The 19,646-nt window shown below is 30.6% G+C and overlaps 1 protein-coding gene across 1 annotated transcript in view; it reads right to left on the bottom strand.

The window, feature by feature from the left end:
* LOC124364174 (RNA-binding protein NOB1) overlaps positions 1-19,581 on the bottom strand; it is a 36,741-nt gene extending 17,160 nt beyond the window's left edge. The window contains exon 1 of the mRNA XM_046819453.1: positions 19,365-19,581. Coding sequence (XP_046675409.1) covers positions 19,365-19,430 — 66 coding nt within the window. The 5' untranslated portion in view covers positions 19,431-19,581. The remainder of the gene's footprint in view (positions 1-19,364) is intronic.
* Between the last annotated feature and the right edge of the window lie 65 nt (positions 19,582-19,646).

The raw sequence follows: 19,646 nt of genomic DNA, 5'->3' as shown, positions 1-19,646 counted from the left end.
CAAATATCGCAAATACAGGGACATAGATCATGCTTCACTTCTTACAGATGCTGCTGCTTTACCCTGGCATGAAGTAACCACTGCCAATAATGTGGACGAAATGGTTACCAAATTTAATGCTTTTCTTACTAATTTATTTGATAAACATGCCCCAATCATAACTAAAAGAGTAACCAAAGCCCCCTCTCCATGGATGAATGATTTCATAAGAAATTTGCAAAAGCAAAGGGATTCCGCCTTCAGAAAAGCTAAACGTTCTAAATCCACTCAAGATTGGGAGGCCTATAAGCGTCTTAGGAATCACACGCAGCAGCAAATCCGTAACGCCAAAGTTAGATTTTACCACACAACACTTTCAGAACCTCAGTCCACTAAATCATTGTGGAGTAAAATTAGAGACCTTGGTGTGGGAAAATCCAATATCAGTCCACCTGTTCCATTTGACCTCAATATTATAAATGATTACTTTATTAATATCCCTGTTAATATATCTGCAGCTAGCGATTATTTTGCTGAGCTGGAGGCTGCTCCTCAGGAAGCTGCTGGCCGCCAGTTTTCTTTCACACCTGTGAGTGAGGCTGATGTGCTTGCTGCTTTTACGAGGATGACCAGCAACGCAGTTGGGGCTGACAACATACCTTTGCGCTTTCTAAAAGATACATTGCCAATCACCCTTCCTGTTTTAGTAGTCATTTTCAATTATTCTTTAAATTCATCTGTCTTTCCCTTAACCTGGAAGAATGCTTTAGTTCGTCCGTTGAGAAAAGTGTCTAATCCGCAATCCCCTTCTGACCTACGTCCAATCAGTATTCTCCCTTGTCTCTCCAAATGCCTTGAAAGAGTGGTACATCAACAAATTTCATCTTATCTGAATACCTATACCATCTTGTCTAAATGGCAGTCTGGATTCAGGCCTAATCACAGCACCACCACAACCCTAATTAAAATTACTGATGATATCAGATTGGCAATGGACAAGAGACTAATCACCATTTTACTGCTTTTTGACTTTTCCAAAGCCTTTGACTGTGTTTATTACCCCCTTCTCCTCATCAAATTGAAGAAGTATGGTTTCTCCGATGGGTGTGTTAACTGGGTCAAATCGTATCTTACTGGGCGACAGCAATGTGTCAAAGAAGGGGAAAACAATATCGGAATGGAAAACCGTAACACGGGGTGTTCCACAGGGCTCTGTTCTTGGGCCCCTATTGTTCTCACTTTACATTAATGACGTCACATCTATTATAAGGCACTCTAAGTTTCATCTTTATGCCGATGATTTACAAATTTACGTACACTGTTCGCCTGATGAACTGAACACGTTTATGGTTCTGCTCAATCACGACATTGAATCAATTGCTTGTTGGGCAAATAAACATGGGCTGAAATTAAATGAAGACAAAACGCAGGCAATGGTATTGGGAAACCCAAGACTGATCGACCGTTTGGACTTCAACGTTGCACCAAAACTGAAACTCAATAACCACGTACTAAATTTTCAAAACAAACTGAAAAACCTTGGTCTTACTATGAGCTCAAATCTTAAGTGGAGTGACCAGGTTACGGTAACGTGTAATAGAATATTTGCTGGCATTCACAGTTTAAAGCGTTTTTGCTTTATATCTACCGTTCAGTGTCAAGGTTATGCTGGTTAAAACTCTCATACTACCACACTTCAACTACTGTGACGCTGTGATCAGTGACATGACTGTTGAGCTTTCGGACAGGCTTCAACGTGCTCAAAACTATTGTATCAGATTTATTTTCAATCTCAGACGTTATGAGCATGTGACTCCATTTTTCAAACAGCTATCGCTTCTGAAACTTCAACAACTTCGCCAACTTCACATTCTTTCAACTCTACATTCAGTTATCAAAAACAAGTCACCTGTTTACCTGTCCGAACATTTCAAATTTATTTCCGATATAAGTGAGCGACCTACGAGAAGGGGATCCACCTTACTGTCAATTCCTGTTCATCGATCGAACTTCTTCAGTAAGTCGTTCACTGTTCAGGCATGTCGCCTCTGGAACTCTCTTCCTGATGATATACGTATTATAGAGGGCCGAGCTCGTTTTGGGGCAAAGGTCAAGGACTTGTTGCTGGCCGGTCTGTGGGGGTGACGGGTGACGGTGCTCGTGGCGTGCTTGTGGTCAGGCTGTGTGTTTGAGAGAATGAATGTAGTAATAACGAGAAATTCTTTAAAAAGTAATCTGTTAATTTAAGTTTTAATTTAACTTTGTTTGAATTTTTCTACATATTAAGCTGATAAATTTTATTTTTAATTATTAAATAGTATGTATATATTTTGGTTAATTTTTAAGCATTTATTTTAATTTAAAATTTGTTATTAGTTAAGATCATTCACTGTACATATATCTGTATATTATGTGAGGTTGAGTGGTAGAGAGGGCTAAATAGCCCTAACTCCGCCTCTTAAATAAAGGCATATTTCATTTCATTTCATTTCATTTCATTTCATTTCATTTCATTTCATTTCATTTCAAAACTATTTGTTGTACGTCGATGCTAATAACCTTTATGGGTATGGCCTAATGCAAAATTTACCATATAACGAAATCAAGTGGATGGATCCTAAAACGTATACAACAGCAGATTGGAAAGAAACAATTTTGGAACTCACTGGCGACGAAGATTATGGCTATATTCTCGAAGTCGATCTAGAATATCCGAAGAATTTACATGAAAATCATAAAGATTTGCCTCTTGCTCCAGAACATTATAACAACAAACTTTGCACAACTCTACTGGATAAAACTGAATATGTTGTTCATTCTAGAAATTTGAAATTCTATCTGGAACAAGGTATGATTTTGAAACATGTGAATAGAGTTATTGCATTCGATCAGAAGCCTTTTATGAAAGATTACATTGATTTTAACACAAACATGAGAACCAAAGCTACAAGTGACTTTGAAAAGGACTTTTATAAGCTGATGAACAACTCAGTTTTTGGAAAATCTATGGAAAATGTGAGAAACAGATGTGATATTAGACTAGGAAATGAAGAATTTTCAATGAAACAGGCCAAGAAAACGAACTTCAAATGCTTTAACATCTTTGACGACAACTGTATAGCGAGTCACATGTACAAACAAAAGGTTAAATTTAACAAACCGATTTACATAGGATTTTCAGTTCTCGACCTCTCAAAATTGCTAATGTACGAGTTTTATTACAACAAATTAAAGAAGTTTGATCCAGATTTGAATCTGTGTTACATGGATACAGACAGTTATTTTCTAGAATTGAAACGAGATCCTTTTAAAATTATTAAAGAAAATATAGATGACTTTGATACAAGTGATTATCCAAAAGATCATGAATGTTTCACGACTAAAAATAAGAAGGTAATAGGGAAATTCAAAGATGAGTTAAATAGCGAAGTTTTAGAAGAATTTTGTGGTTTAAGGTCTAAGATGTACTCGTACAAATATCTAGATAAAAACCCAGTTAGGTGTAAAGGAATTAAGAGAAGCGTTGTAAATAAAACAATAAATATCGAAAACTTAAAGAGATGTTTGTTCGAAGATAAAGAAGAATTTAGGGAGATGACTGTAATAAAAAGCTATAAACATGAATTGTATACCATCACCATAAACAAGCTGGCACTGAACGCTAAAGATGATAAGAGAAATGTCCTAGAAAATAAGATCGATACAGTACCGTATGGATATAAAGGCGAAGCAAAATCTAATATATTAGATGAGTTAAATAAACTTGGAAACTTTGACATGTAAATGGAAGATGATTTGATTCACTGCCACAAATGCAAGAAAAAAACGAAAAATATAGATTCTAAAATCGTTCAAACTCAAAACGGGTTGTATAGAATTGCAGCAAAATGTTCAAAATGTAAGACAAATAAGAGTCAATTTATAAAGAATCCAAATGAAAAACAAGTAAAGAAAGAATTAAAGAATAAAGAAGAAATAGAGATTGAAGCTAGAGAAATTCATGCACCAGTACGAAAAAAGTTTAAAAAGAGAAAAATTATAACACTAGGAATTGACGATTTATGGGCAGCAGATTTAGTTATAATGTCTAATTATTCAGATCAAAATTATGGATTCAAGTATATGTTAAATGTTATTGATACTTTCTCAAAATATGCTTGGTCAAGAGCTATCAAAAGAAAAAACGGCAAGGATATTTCAAAAGCTTTCGAAGATATAGTAAAAGATGCCATAAGGATCAATCACAAACCTCCTAACTTACTTCATACAGATAAGGGTTTAGAGTTTAAAAATAAAGAATTTAACGATGTTTTGAGGAAATACAACATTAAGATTTATCATACTGAAAACGAAGAGAAATCAAGTATTGTAGAGAGATATAACAGAACTCAAAATGAGAGAATGAAAGTAATTTTTGAGATTAATAAAAACTTTAAATGGATCGATATTCTTCAAGAAATCGTAAAGAAATATAACGATACTGTTCATAGCACAATCAAAATGAAGCCTAAAGACGTAGATAAAGATGCAGAAAAAGAGTTATTAGAGTCGGTTTTTAAGTATGTTCCACCAGAAATTCACACGAAAACTAAATTTAAAGTCAATGATCATGTAAGAATTGTTAGTAAAAAACAAACATTTTCGAACAAATATAAGAACAATTGGTCAAGAGAAATCTTTGTGATTTATCAAATTAATAACACAGATCCTGTAACTTATAGTATAAAAGATTTAAATAATGAAGAAATAACCGGAAAGTTTTATGAATATGAATTGAGAAAGTCAAAGATTTTTTCTATATAAATGGAGGCTCAAAAGAAATGTTCAATGTGCAAAGAAATAAAAGGTTTTGAAGCTTTTTATAAAGATAAAAGTAGAAAAGATGGAATTATTTATAATTGTAAAGATTGTTATAGGAAGTATCATAAAGAGCTGTATGATAAAATAGAAAAATTAACTTTGGAAGAGAAAGAATGTCTTAAATGTAAAGAAACTAAAAAAATTTCAGAGTTTAATAGTCATCCCTATAGTAGAGATAAGAAAGACTCATATTGTAAAGATTGTGTAAAGAAGAATCACCATAGATTATATTATGAAGATACTCAATGTGAATGTGGAAGAACTATAAAATGGTTAAATAATTATCAAAAACATTTACAAACAAAATATCATAATTCAAGAGTTTTTAGTAAAATTGAGTAACATTTTCATCGTGTAATTTAGATATTCTATAAATCAGTCGAGATTCTGCCATATTTGTAGTAAAATGATTTCCGTTGTATAAAATATTCAAAGATTCTTTCATTTGGTTATACAGATTGATAGAATTTGGATCTCCTTGTCTTAATAAAATTTCCATTTCTGGGTAATCAATTTCAAGTTCTTTCAATCTTTTCGGTATTTCTCTCTTTTGAGCTCTGATAACGTAATAAGGATATTCCCACATGTGATTCTTCTTAATTAATACAAAAACATGGTGTTTTTTCTTAGCAAAATCTTTACAAACAAGGTCTGGTTTCATTAAGTCAATTTTTACACTTTGTTTTGCGATTATTTCCGTTTTTATTTCATCTTTAATTTGCAAGTGTTTAACTTCGTCCTCTAAATATTTAATCTTGTTTTCAAGTTTGTACACACCAAATTTACGAATACTTGGTAAAACTTCTTCTAAAACCCAATCTTGAAACATTTCTGCTATTTTCATTTTAGATTTCAAGATTAAAGAATATATGCCTGCTTCATTGATGAAAAACAGTGTTTTTTTGAAAGTTTGAAGGCGGGGGCGAATCACCCCTACCTTCAGAATGTATGTTTTCGAAGCTTTTTTTATATTTTTCTTTGACATGTTCTTTAATTGCTTTCTTCGTATCTTTATATTCTAACACCTCTGCAACATCTTTCGCCTTAAACCAAAATTCATTATTTTCGTCAACAAATGTTAAAATTTCTTTATTATTGAATTTGAGTAGATTCACAACTGACTCCATTTAGATAGAAAAAAAATTTAACTAGTAATTTTTATTTTGAGAATAAAGCCCAGATTCATTAACGAAAACAGTGTTATTTTGGAAGTTTGAAGGTAAGCTATTTATAGCCCCCCTTATATTTAGATTAAAATAGAAGTTTTTTATCATCTTCGTCAACGTTTATTCTGATCGTTTGCATAGTATTTTCATATTCTAGAATTTTTGCTACGTCTTTAGCCTTAAACCAGATCACATTGTTTTCGTCAACAATCGTAAAGATATGTTTGTTATTGAATTTTAGTTGATTATTAAGTAGGTCTACAACTGACTCCATTTAGATAGAAATAAAATTTAACAAGCAATTTTTATTTTGAGTATAAAGTCCTGATTCATTGATGAAAACAGGGTCAGGATGAAGATTTTGAAAGAGTCGCGATTCGATACCCTTGTCAGAATCTATGTTTTCAAAGCTTTTTTTGTATTTTTCTTTAACATTGTCTTTATTCGTATTTTTTGTGAATATTTGTGAGGTGGCCCTCGAGGGCTACCTTATCTTTTAGATAAAAGTATTGGTATTTATCATCATTATCAACTCGTTTTGAAAGTTTGAAGGTAAGAACGATTCGTTCCCCCCTTGATTCATCATTCTTTCGACAATCTTAAATATATTGTTGTTTTACTCTCATTATTTATTAAATTTCCCTCAGAGTCTTGTATAGTTAGAACGATTTTTTGAATTCTTTTAATATTTTTTCTAATTGGAATATAATCGATTTCATTCGGTTTTTCACTGATTTTTGATCCATAAGCAACATTTGGGAAAAAAGTGTACAAAATTTCAGATTCTTTGTGTAAATGTTCGGTATGATTTTCAAAACTAGGTTCAACGAGATTACAATGTACTTCAATTACATCAAACGGTCTAAATTTTGGCGTTTTATTTCCTAAATATACCTGATTTGGCTCAATAGTTTCTTGAACAAACCCTAACAAATCTACAATAATTGCTGAAAACATTATTCTTACTGGTGATTTTATTTGAATTTTATTAGAGAGATAATTTTTTTGCATTTCAAACTTGTTTTCGTCAAAGTTTAAAGATTTATCTGATTGTTTGAATGTTTTCAGATAATTTTTAAGGGAATTTTTTATTTGATCGAAAGTATAATATCCTTTGTTTAAACCATAATATTTTGTTACGTTCTTCTCACTAAATCCTATACAATAAGGAGAACTTTCACTAATATTTATTACAAAATTGTCAGAATAAAAACCGCTTAAACCGATAAAATAATTTGATTCTTCCTCTAAGTGTATAGGATGTTCCAAGTTTAAAACTAATTTAGAGCTTTCTGAAGTCAACTTGAACAGCTTCATTTTCGCAAGCGTTGCTTCAAGATGAAAATCTTCTATTTAAATGGAGAAATTTTTAAAGCAAAAAGATCAGATAAAACTTCAAACGTTTGAAGAAAATAAGAAAGATCAACCAATCAGATTGTTAATTGTTGGTTCAAGTGGATGTGGAAAAACAACTTTATTATTGAATTTTATCTACAATAGGTTGATTCCTTATTCCAATTTGTATGTTTTTTAGTAAATCTTTAGAACAAGACGCTTATAAAAAATTACAAGAAAGATTTGAAAATATTGAGAAGAACTTAAGTAAGAAAATATCATATTTTTATAATGCTTCTGAGGACATAGTTCCATTAAGCGAGTGTAAACCCAATTCGTTAATCGTTTTTGATGATTGTATTTTGGAAAATCAAGACGTTATTAAGGAATATTTCGTAATGTCCCGTCACAAAAACATATCTTGTATCTATCTTTCCCAATGCTTTTCAAAGGTTGATAAACAAGTTATAAGAAATAACCTGAATATGTTGTGTATTTTTAAGCAAGATGATCACTATTCGAGAAAGATTTATAACAATTATGTGGGATCTGATATGAGTTTTAACCACTTTATTGAGTTATGTGATAAAATTTGGAAGGAAGACTACGGATTTTTTAACTATTAATCTAACTTTGAAGCCTAAAAATGGTAAATATCTGAATAAATTTTCTAATATAAATGCTGCTCAGTGGTCTGGCAAATCTACTTGATAAAATATTTGTTACAATTATTTTTACATTATCTTTACTTTTTATTTACATTATGAAAACAACTGAAAAACGGTAAATCTGTTCACGTTTTACGTTCCACGTTCACGTTTTTACGTTCCACGTTCACGTTTTTACGTTCCACGTTCACGTTTTACGTTCCACGTTTCAAAATTTTCCTAAATAAATGGTGAACGTAACTTCTGAAGAAGCGAAAAAACTTGATCAAATCGAAAAGAAATTAATCAAAGAATTTAAAGAACAGATTCGAATTGATGAAGAAGAACAAGAACTTATTCAAAAAATTAATCAACCTGTAACTTCTGCAATAAAAAATGTTGAGGGCAAAATTGAAAATGTTTTAAGCGATAATCAAAAATTTAATGAATTTGGTTCCAGTTGTACGACAATTTGCCGATATTTCGATTCCAGAATCTGAGTTTGAATTGCCAAAATTACCATCTTCAACACCATTTAGACCTCGAATCATTGAAGACTCTACCATAGTTGAACCAATAAGTCCTGGAACAACGGATATAATAATTGGTGAAATTGGTAAAAAATTCCTTCCTAGAGTAAAAGATGATAAATTTGGTTTGTATTGGGATAGAAAAAAGAAAAGTTTTATGATTGGAAATTTACCCGTTAATTTTGAACAAAATGATATAATTATTAATGAAAAAATGTACGAAGGTACTCAAGGTTTATGGAGATTATTAACAGACAATGACGTTCCAAAAGATAATTTATATTCTGAAGAAGATTTGAAAAAGTATACAGAAATTTTATGGGAATCTGACTCAATTTACAAAAATAATGATCCATCTACTAAGAAGCCTAAGTCAAGTAGAGGTAAAAAATATATCAATTTGATTAAACCAATTTGGGAAAAACGAATCGAAGGATCAGGTGTAAGAAAATACAATGATAATAAGATTGAGTACAGATATATCGACGATTTGACAAAACTCGATGGAATTATAAATTATATTTATACTCAAGAGAAGGCTGGAAACAACAATTTTTTGAACGAAAAGAAAGCGATTAAAGATTTTATTTCGAACAAACTTGATGAATTGATTGAAAAACCTGATGGAATTAAATATTTAAAGCGAGTTTTGCCAGCAATAAGTTCATCTATGATTGAAGGTAGCGGACTTTTGAATGATTTTATCAACAATTTACCTTTTGAATTACACGTACCAACTTATCAGTATCTGGGGCCTGGCACAAAACTCGAAAAAAGACTACAAAGAGGAGATCCTGGTATAAATAAATTAGATCAAGCTGCTATGGAACACGATATTTTTTATGCAAAACATAGTGACACAAATTCCAGACATATAGCAGATAAAGTTTTGCAAGATAAGGCAATGGATAGATTTTTATCAAAAGATGCTAGTTTAGGTGAAAGATTTGTTGCACTTCCAACAGTTGGAGCAATGTTTTTGAAGAGAAAACTAGGAATGGGAATTGAAGAGAACTTGAAATTTTAACTATATAAATGGAGGTGAACGTAAATTTCAGCAAAAATCAGAAAGAAAAAATAAAATCCGCTTTTAAGAAAAAAATACCCGTTAGTATTCAATTTAAAATAGATCAACTAAAAAATGGCGAAGATAAGATATTTTTAACAAATAGACAATACAATAAACTCGAAAAACATAAGAAAAACAATAAAGGAACCAGAATAGAATTTTCTTATAATCAGTTGAAAGAACTTAAAAATGGTGGACTTTTGAAAGATTTATTAGATTTTGGAGAAAATATTCCAGTTGTTAAAAATGTTGTTCCTTATGTTCGTAAAGCTGCTCCAATCGTTAAAAAAGATGTGATTCCTATTGTTCGAAACATTTTAAATTGGTTAGATAAAGAGTTGGAAGATGTTACAGGATCTGGATTAGATGAAAAAACTTTGAATTACGTGAAATCAAACATCGGAAAAAAAATTTGAACCCTTAACATTCGGAGAATTGGAAGAACTCTGCAAAAACATTAAACATTTTAGAGGAATTTTCATGAGAGATACATTACCTGAAAAAGTTAAGAAATTCGAATGTGGAATTGTGAATTTAGACTCGATTTTGGGGAGTGGAACGCATTGGGTTTGTTATTATAAAAATGATAAGAATGCATGTTATTTTGATTCGTATGGAAGAATTGAGGACAAACCACCTATAGAATTGATTAAATATTTGAAAAAATCAAGCGTCTACTACAATGATTCTCAGATTCAAGACTATAAAGATCCCCCAATTTGTGGTCATTTATGTGTTTTTGTTTTGAATGAACTGACTGATGGTAAAGATTTTAAAGAAGTTGTCAACAAATTATTGCTTAATAAATATGGATTCGCAAAATATTTTTGATGTGTTCGGAACGCAAATTAGAACTGAAAATATTCGAAATAATGTCAATTTTGATAGTTTGAGAAATGAGTTTGATAACAAGTTAGAAAATTTATTACAAAACCTTCCAGATTCAGATATGTTTGCTGTCGAGATTGAAGATTTTAAAGCAGAATATGATAACAAACTTGCAAATTTCATGAGTTCAAATGAAGTTGCTGATAAAATAAAAACATTGGAAAAAGAAGTTGATGATGGTGTAAAAAAATTATTTACCAATTTAATGTCTCATATCGAAAAAGCTGATAAAATTACTGAAGCGATCAAAGTTGAAAAGAATTATGTTAGTTTGGCTAATAAAAAAAGAATTGTCGGTGTTCGACCTGGTATTGACAAACATGATGTTGTTGTTAAAGAACAAATTTTAAAACCTCTAAAATTATCAGAAAACATCGATATTGTTGATTTACATGATCCGAATGTTAAAAATGCCTTAGATTTTAAAGGAAAAAGAATTAGCGGTGTTAGTAAAGGAATTAATCCATTTGATGTTGTTGTAATGATTCAATTAGAAGATCCTATTAAAATGTTTAATGAACTAAAACAAAATTATGAGAATCATAAACAGCATGTTAAAGATTTTACAACAGAAGTCTATGACAAGTTAGAAGCCAGAAATAGAAGATCAGTAGACGATGTTGGTGAAATTAATGAAAAACTTACTAATTTTAAAGAGTCTTTTGATAAGTTTAGTTTAGATGCTACGAAAACTTTTGAGAATATTGGTCATAAATTTGTTGAATACAATGATTCTTATGCTGTCAAATTTCAAAAATTAGAAAAAAAACTTAATAATATGGAGGAAGATCTTACTGAAATAGGTATTCGCGTAGGGTTTTATGCATGATAAAATTTCCTTATATAAATGGCGCTCATATATTGTGTGAGATGTAAAGAAAAAACTGCAACAAATGGTATAAAATACTATGAAAACATCAATGGAGTTAAAAGAGTTTCTGGAAAATGTGCTGAATGTAACGCAAAAAAGAGCCAATTTATAAAAACTTGAAATTTTTTCCTAATAAATAGAGATGGCGGGACATTACAGTGCTTTCGATCTTTTTATCATGCAACACGAAAGAGATTTGAAAAAAGAACATTGGGATGACATTTCTCAAAAATATGAATTATCCGAAGATATGATGAGATTATACGTAAACAAATTGAATTGGTATAACATTGCAAAATATCAAAATCTGTCCCCAGAGTTCATTCAAGAAAATATACATTATCAATTAAAAGATCATATGTCTGTTCTTTGTCTCTATCAACACTTGAGTCTAAAGTTTTTGGATGAAAATAAAGATACAGTTGATTGGAACAATATTATAGATAGCGGTTACTATCCTGTGCAGATTTTATTGAAATATGTGACCGAGATCGCAAAATTTAAGGAACAGAATCCTGAATATGACGAAGTAGATCATTAAAAAATGACTAAAATCTTTTCTTATCGACTTATACATGATGTTTAAAATTTCTCTTATTAAATGGTGGACTACAGAAAGTATGCTAGTGATATTGAAAGGGCGGAGTTTAAAAATTTCTATCCAATTAGTAAACAACATTTGAATGAACCGAATAAAAGAACTGAGTTTAATATTGATTTTGGAGATAACTTTTGCTCGTCTAACTTCCAGTTTTATATTTCTGGAACTTTAACAAAACAAGATGGTCAAGCATATCTTGGAACTGATAATGTTAGATTAATCGATAATTTTATACCGTTTTTATTTTCTAAGATTGAAGTAAGAAAACACAATAAATTGATAGAAGAAGTCGAAAAACTGTGGCCAATTAAGCACAATTAAAGGAACCATTTGTTATTCCAAAAGTGATGTATTTTCAAACAGTTTTGAATCAACTTTTAAATTTGGACAATTTGAAGCGGTCGGTGATTTAGCACATTTCGGCTTAGGATTTTTTGAAAATGTTACTATTCCGATCTATAAAGGAGGATTTTATCTAAGTTTTATAAGAGCAGAAGACGATGATGTGATTCTGAAGACTGCAACTGGAAATGTTATGCCTGTTGATGGCAAAATTACAATTAACGAGTTTTTCATTAGAGTTCCGATGATTGATTACAAAACCACGAGTAAAATTAGGTTGATTGATGATATTATAAAATCTCAAAACATCACGTTTAATTTTCTAGATTGGCAATGTATTGAACAAAAAGGTATTTCCGGAACAACTTATTCGTTCGATATCACAAATATTTATAGAAATATCTTCAATCCCAAGTTCGTTATCATCGGTTTTCAAACAGATAGACAGAATAATCAAGAAAAAAATCCTTCAAAGTTTGATAGTTTGGATGTAAAAAAATATCAGAGTAAAATTGAACGGTTCTTATTATCCAGATGAATTACAAAATTTAAACATTTCCGGAGGTCTTTTCAGAATCATGTATCAGATGTATCAAGATTTTAAGAAAGTTTACTACAAAAATATGGAAATGTATTACAACCCCAAAGAATTTATAGCAAATAGACCCATTTATGTCATTGATACAACAAAGAGTTTGACAAATATTTCTAGTTCAAAGAACGATATAATTATCAATATGGATTTTCAAAATGCTGTTACAAACGCGATTTGTTATGTGGTTGTGGTTTCTGAGAAATTTTTAGCCTATGATGTGATTAAGAACGATATTAGAGAAATTCAGTAGTTAATGATGTTCATATTGTTCTCTTTCATTCCTTCTAAAACTTTAAAAATATACTCTTTCGCTGATGAAAAATCTCGATTTCTTCCGTAATAATCTTTGTAATCATAGACAAAATATCCTAAATAGTTGAATAATAAAATAAAATCATTTCTTTTTATCTCGGTAGTTGAAATATAAACATAAACATTTGCGCTGAAAAATTTATATCTCGGCAGACTTAGTTCCATAGCTTCCATTTATTCTTTTTGTAAATGGAAGAGTATAATGCCAACTGTTACAAGTGTTATAATAGAGGAGAAATTATTGATAAAAGATTAGTTTGTAGAGATTGTAATTTAATTTTGTATGAAAGACCTAAACCTAAGAAATTTCGAAATAAGCTAACACATTTGAATAATCTGCTTAGAAAATTACAATATGGAGATAAGAAGCAAACAAAATTTGTCTCAGAATTTAGAAAAAAGAACAAAAATTTTTACTTATCTCTTGGAACCGTTGACAAAATTATTTTCCTTTTCAAAGAATACATTAGGTTTGTAGGTTTAAATACACACGTTTATTATGAGAAGATTTTACCTATAATCTTTCACTATTTAGACATTGAATTTGACTACGATTTTAAACCTGAAATCTTTGATGATTTTATAGTACATTTGGAGAAAGTAAATGAAGAACCTCGTGAAAAGAATGCGGTTTTACTCACATTCTCCCCGGTTTCTCGAGTGATTGTTAGCAAATTTCATTATTTCCGTTTATAGATCTTTTATTAAGATTTCTGGATTTTTTCATTAAAACAGCTTAGAAATGTAGAAGCCTACAATGAACAGTAAAACGGCTATAGATTCGGTTAATTTTTCATTCGTGAGTTACAGATTAGTTTATTGTCCTTTAAACAGTATTTTACGTTGATTTTCTGACTGTCCCAAAAGTGAGCTAGAACCGCCTTACTGTTTGATTTTACAGATTCGTTTATTGTCCTTTAAACAGTATTTTGTATGGAATTTCTGTCTGTCCCAAAAGTGAGCTAGAACCGCCATATTCATATCTACTCTCCTGTATATGGTACTGATTCTCGCAATGGGTGTGTACTGTGCAGATCATTGACAGATCAGTGTCCCGAGACATATTCTGTTCATCTGTACTTATTGTTTTTGCTAGTGTTGTTATTCAATTTGTGACAAACCTAATTCTGAACGACTATTAATGGACCAAACAGATGAAAATGATGAGAAAATTTGAGAACTAGTGCTTGTATTATTAACTCGGCCAATTACAGATGTATAGAATAACTTGGAGCTCTCAGTTCATATATTTCAATGAAATATTCACGGTTGAAAAGTTCAACACAGTACTGCTGCCATATGTACTCGAAAATTAAAAAATATAGATGAAAATACAACAATAATCCCGCACATAAAAATAAGACATATAAAAATTATAACTTCTCACCCTAACGTTTTACAAAAACTTCCTCAACTCATTCACTTGCATCATGTAATTTTTCGATCTGTGGCACTCTTACGGAAGGTCTAGTACCTCCAGACTCATCATTACTTCATACCAGAAATAACACTTGCAACTCAAACTGACATGTGTTTATAAAAGCTTTCTCTCTATATACACAATATGATAGAGACACACTCTGACATGATAGAAGTTGATTTTTGTGCATCTCGGTATGATTTTAATCAATATGCCTATCTGCAATACCTCCAAGGGCTGAAATATAATAAGCAACCACCACCATAATTGAATTATCGATACCCATGATTATCTTAAACATCAAACCGAATTACGTCATATATATTTCAAATTACAGTACAGTTCAGCTGATTTTACAACTAAAACGAAGTAATTGAATGATGAATAAAAAACTATCTAGGCAATGATTATTTATAAAATGTAACAAACAAAACAGTGTAATATTAAGTTACTTTTTACTATTTTGAAGGATAAATGTGTCGGACAGCTTGAGACACAAATAACACATATAGGTACATCACCATTGTACTTGTAGCTATTATTCTTAATACCATACAAATGATTTTAATTTGTTTTAATTAATTTGGAACAATATTGTTATTCAATACATTAAAAAGAGCTGGCAATAATCAATTGTAAATAAGGTATCAGTGGGTTAATGGCCGGAGTAGCTAATCAAAATTTCAATGTTGTTAACATATTCTGCTCATCCTCCTGAACAAAAATATACAGTATCTTTGTTTTAGAGGGTGCAAATCACAAATAACAATATTTTTAATAATTGAAATATAAATGTAAATTTGTGGTTATTTTTGTGTACTGTGCTTTTTGTAATCTATGATTTTCGGTGTTATCTGTTCTCCGACAGCTTCTGAGTGTTTTGTGGTCAGTCCCTTTCAATAGCCTTCTCTGTCTCCAGGATAATCATGGCATCCATTACTCAATTGTGGTGCATTAACTCTAATACTGTCAATTAGTTTTCAAATTTATTTACATGTTTGTAGATTATGAGAGCAGTTAAAATATTATGAAATAATTATATTCTTTTGTAACTGGTTATCGTATTTTTTTCATTAAAGTAGATAGAACAAACATATAATAAAATTAGGAAGTTATAGTCCAGCTATCAAATACAAACAAGTTTAATAAATAAATTAAACATGTTTGTTTTTTACACTATTTATTTGTTTATAGAAAGTTTGGCTTATTTTGTTTGCATTATTTTCAAATGTTTTTTATCCGCACCAGTTTATACAACTGGTCTAAGAGATCGGATTGCAGACCTTGAAAGGTAGTGTTACTGATTTTTTGTATCAGTGATCAGTGGCAAATGTCCAGAAAAATCCTGTTTCCTTCACAATCCTATTATCATCAGAAACAAATTTCAAACAGAGAATAGTTTCTTTTGTCAAATTGTGTTTCCTAGCTAGCAGTAAAGGCTGGAAGCAGTCATGATCAGACTAACTAGAATTTGATGTTTTAGTGATAGTTACTACCTCGAGGAATGTTTGTCGAGTATATCGCACCGATGACTTAGGTCTTAACTAACATAAACATCTTTTATTTGGGTCAAATTCCCCTGATTTCAGTATTATAGTTCATTTACATTTCTAAAGATTGCGTTTGATGTCAACAACTACCAATACAAGGTTGACTCACAATCATAACAAGACCTGTAGAAGTATGAAATATTACGCTGCACAAGAAAATTAATTCCACTTTTAATATTCTATAACTTAGTTATTCATCACATGCACCCCTTGAAACATTTTTTTTTCCTATGCAGGAGGATGATAGCAATAGGTTTTTAACATGAATTTCGTCTTTTGCCACTCAGGCTGTTAAGTTCACAATTACCATGAAGAGGAGACTATAATAAGCACCCTACACTCGTTATTCAGTTGTTTTAATTGAACAATTCGATATATTATACAACTTCGATATGCAAAAATCGCACACAATGAGTTTTAATAAATTACTGTAACAAGAAGAATTTCGTACATTACAATTTTAAAAACATAAATTTAACACTAACATTAAAAAACCAACTATGGACTAACTTAGGCTTAGATATCAAAGAAACCTTACAATATTTAAAACTTGCCCAGCTTGATATCAATGAGTAACGGCTTTTGTGGGGTACGGTCCAATAAGCGGACCCGGTTTTTTATATCGAAGAATATAATCATCGATACCTAATATTCGCATATCGAATCATAGACTATCAATCGATATAAAAGTAATAACAATCATATGTTTAAATTAAAATGTGAATTTAATGATAACAAATAATAAATGAACATAACCAAAATCAGGGAAACTCATAACTTTAACTAAATGAAACAGAACGAAAACGTTTTTACTAAAGTTGTGTCCACCATTACCTTCTTTTTTTGCATCTGAAGACGACCATGTTAGCTCTTCTGACAGTTACATTTGTTACCTTTCCACAAATATCACATAATGGATTCTTAGGTACTAACCCAACATCCTGAAGCCATAAAAAACATATTTTATCGTCTTTTAAAGCAATTTCGTGAAGCTTCCTAAGATTGACGGCCATTTTAATACACAATGTTACGTGAAATTTAAAATATTACCTTAATTGTATTATTTGAAAGTGTTTACAGCTGTTCATATAGATTATTTAAGTTGTTAAAAATAATTCATCAGTATCGATTGATTATATCGATGGTTATGATTAAGTAATATCGTTATCGTAATATCGCTTATTGGACCCTACCCCTTTTGTGAAATGTAGTTCAACCCACAAGTTGAAGCCATTTCAACAAATCTCTTCACTTGTGAGAAATATCTCACAAATTTTCTTCATATTCATCGCCATTTTCAAAGCCTCAAAAATACTGTAGTTACTTCTTACTGTTTATTGTTTATATAAAAACTACTACAACTAATAAATTGAAGTCATGCGCTATGTTACATAAATTGTAATATCGAATTATTCTTTAAGATAAAACCATCGAACCATTCGATAAAAACAACCGAATAACGAGTGTAGGCCACTTATTAAAGTCTACCCTTAAAACCCTAGAACTGTTAATCGACATAATTATGTCGGTTAATGCCGCTTTTGTGGTGATAACCGTCAAAATTTTGTCGATCAAACATTCCTTCGTATAATTACTTTTTATAATATACTCCGGTAACGTATCGATATAATTCATGCACCATTGGATTCGGGAAGAAAAATGCTAAGGAACAGATGAGTTTTTATTCCTCTTTGTATTATGGTTATGACGTAGCAAGCTTGTTATTTTGAACGTAAAAGAAAACGCGACGCCGTTTGTTGTGACCGCTATATTGCCGCTGCCGTTCTGTATCACTTTCGTGCCGAGCTGTGGATATTTGTAAGTTTTAATAGTTTTACGCGTGTTTTAGTGTCGTATTTAATGTGTAGTGTGTTGTTTGATGTCGTAGTAGTGTAAACATATATATTTTAGAATAAATAAATTTCTATTTACTGAAATATGTTTGAGAAATTACCGGCTTTGTGTAGGCTATGGCAAAATGACTTGGCTAAAATTCATTTCACATAGTTTGTTATTGTTTTCACTTACTAAACGTTATTTATAGCACTATTTTAGCTCTGAAGTAACTATTTATTTTTGGTAAATAGATAGTTTTCACAATAAAATATATATTTCCTGTAATTTCTTTGGTTATATATAATAACTGTTTGGGTTATTCTATATTTTTTCAATATCTTTAGTTATATTTATAGTTTTCTAACTACATAATATTTCCTATTACTTATAAACTATAAATTTATAAATTTTGATATAGTACAAGCTTTAGAAACTATTTTATATTTTGCTGAATTAAAATTTTTCGCAAAGTTTTTGAATAATGGCAAAATTTAACTTTTTTTACTTTTCAAAAAATAATTTATGGTAATTATTTCATTACTACTGTATATTCTATTTTATTCTAAGTAATAAAATATGCAAAATAACATGTATTCATAGATAAATGTATTAGCAAAACTTTTTTTACCAAAGTCTTACGTGTACACCCGATTTTCAGAATTTATACGCATCGCTGCTTTTTGTTCTATAGCTTTATGATGCTTTCATAAATGTGTATAATGTTTATGTTTTTTCTGAAACTAGATAACATTTGACACAGAATGGCTATCTCACTTATAAATATTTCTCACTATAACTTCATTTGCTAGGTATGGTCCCCCCCAAATTTAAGAAATATTTTTCGTAAATTTTATATTTGATTAAAAAAAAGTGTTTATTAGAAAATTTTTGATGGTTAATTTTACAATATAGTGCAATTCTACGTTTAATTCTGAACACAAAAATATATACTCTTATTTATATTGCTTTTATTTTATATTTTTAATAATTTTTTTAAAAAAAACCTTGCGCGAAGCTCCAAAACAGCCCGACACTACAGGATGAAATGACCGCCAGTTCTAGGGTTAACATGACATTTGTCTTTTCCCACTACGGCTGTTAAGTTCACAATTACCATGAAAAGCTATGACTGGAATGTTTTTGTATTCGATAGTTTAGGTATTTCTAGTCGATAATTAGGTAGGCTACCCTGATTCGATTGTGCTGACTGCAGCCCCTCCAAGACAACCCTAGGTAAGATAAGCAATTTACCTAAAAATATAAGACTTAAAAAGTAATTTATTGCAGTACATACTGCTAATCAAAATGCTTAAATATAAGAAAAGACAAACCTTTCCCAGAAAGTGTAAGTAAAAAGTCATACCTGAACAGGTGCATTTTGTATGAATGCAGATGTATCAACCACAAGATATTCTGGTTTATTAAGCATTTTAGTTCTTCAGTATTCCAGAATACTACACTAAACGACAAAAATCTATGTTAGATAGTTCACAGTTCCTTCCCACCAACCATACCATACCATGTGGCAAGGTATACGATGTACGATGTTGATGTATGTTGTTTATTCGTTGTTTGAGGTTAGGTTGAAAACATGAAAGAACAAGGAGGATGAAAAAGGGGAAGAGTGGCTAATGACTTCAAAGAG

This window comes from Homalodisca vitripennis, chromosome 6 (assembly GCF_021130785.1).
Source record: "Homalodisca vitripennis isolate AUS2020 chromosome 6, UT_GWSS_2.1, whole genome shotgun sequence".
NCBI classification, from domain to species: domain Eukaryota; kingdom Metazoa; phylum Arthropoda; class Insecta; order Hemiptera; family Cicadellidae; genus Homalodisca; species Homalodisca vitripennis.
The sequence above is the reverse complement of the archived record's forward strand: the minus strand, read 5'-3'. Positions and strand labels throughout refer to the sequence as shown.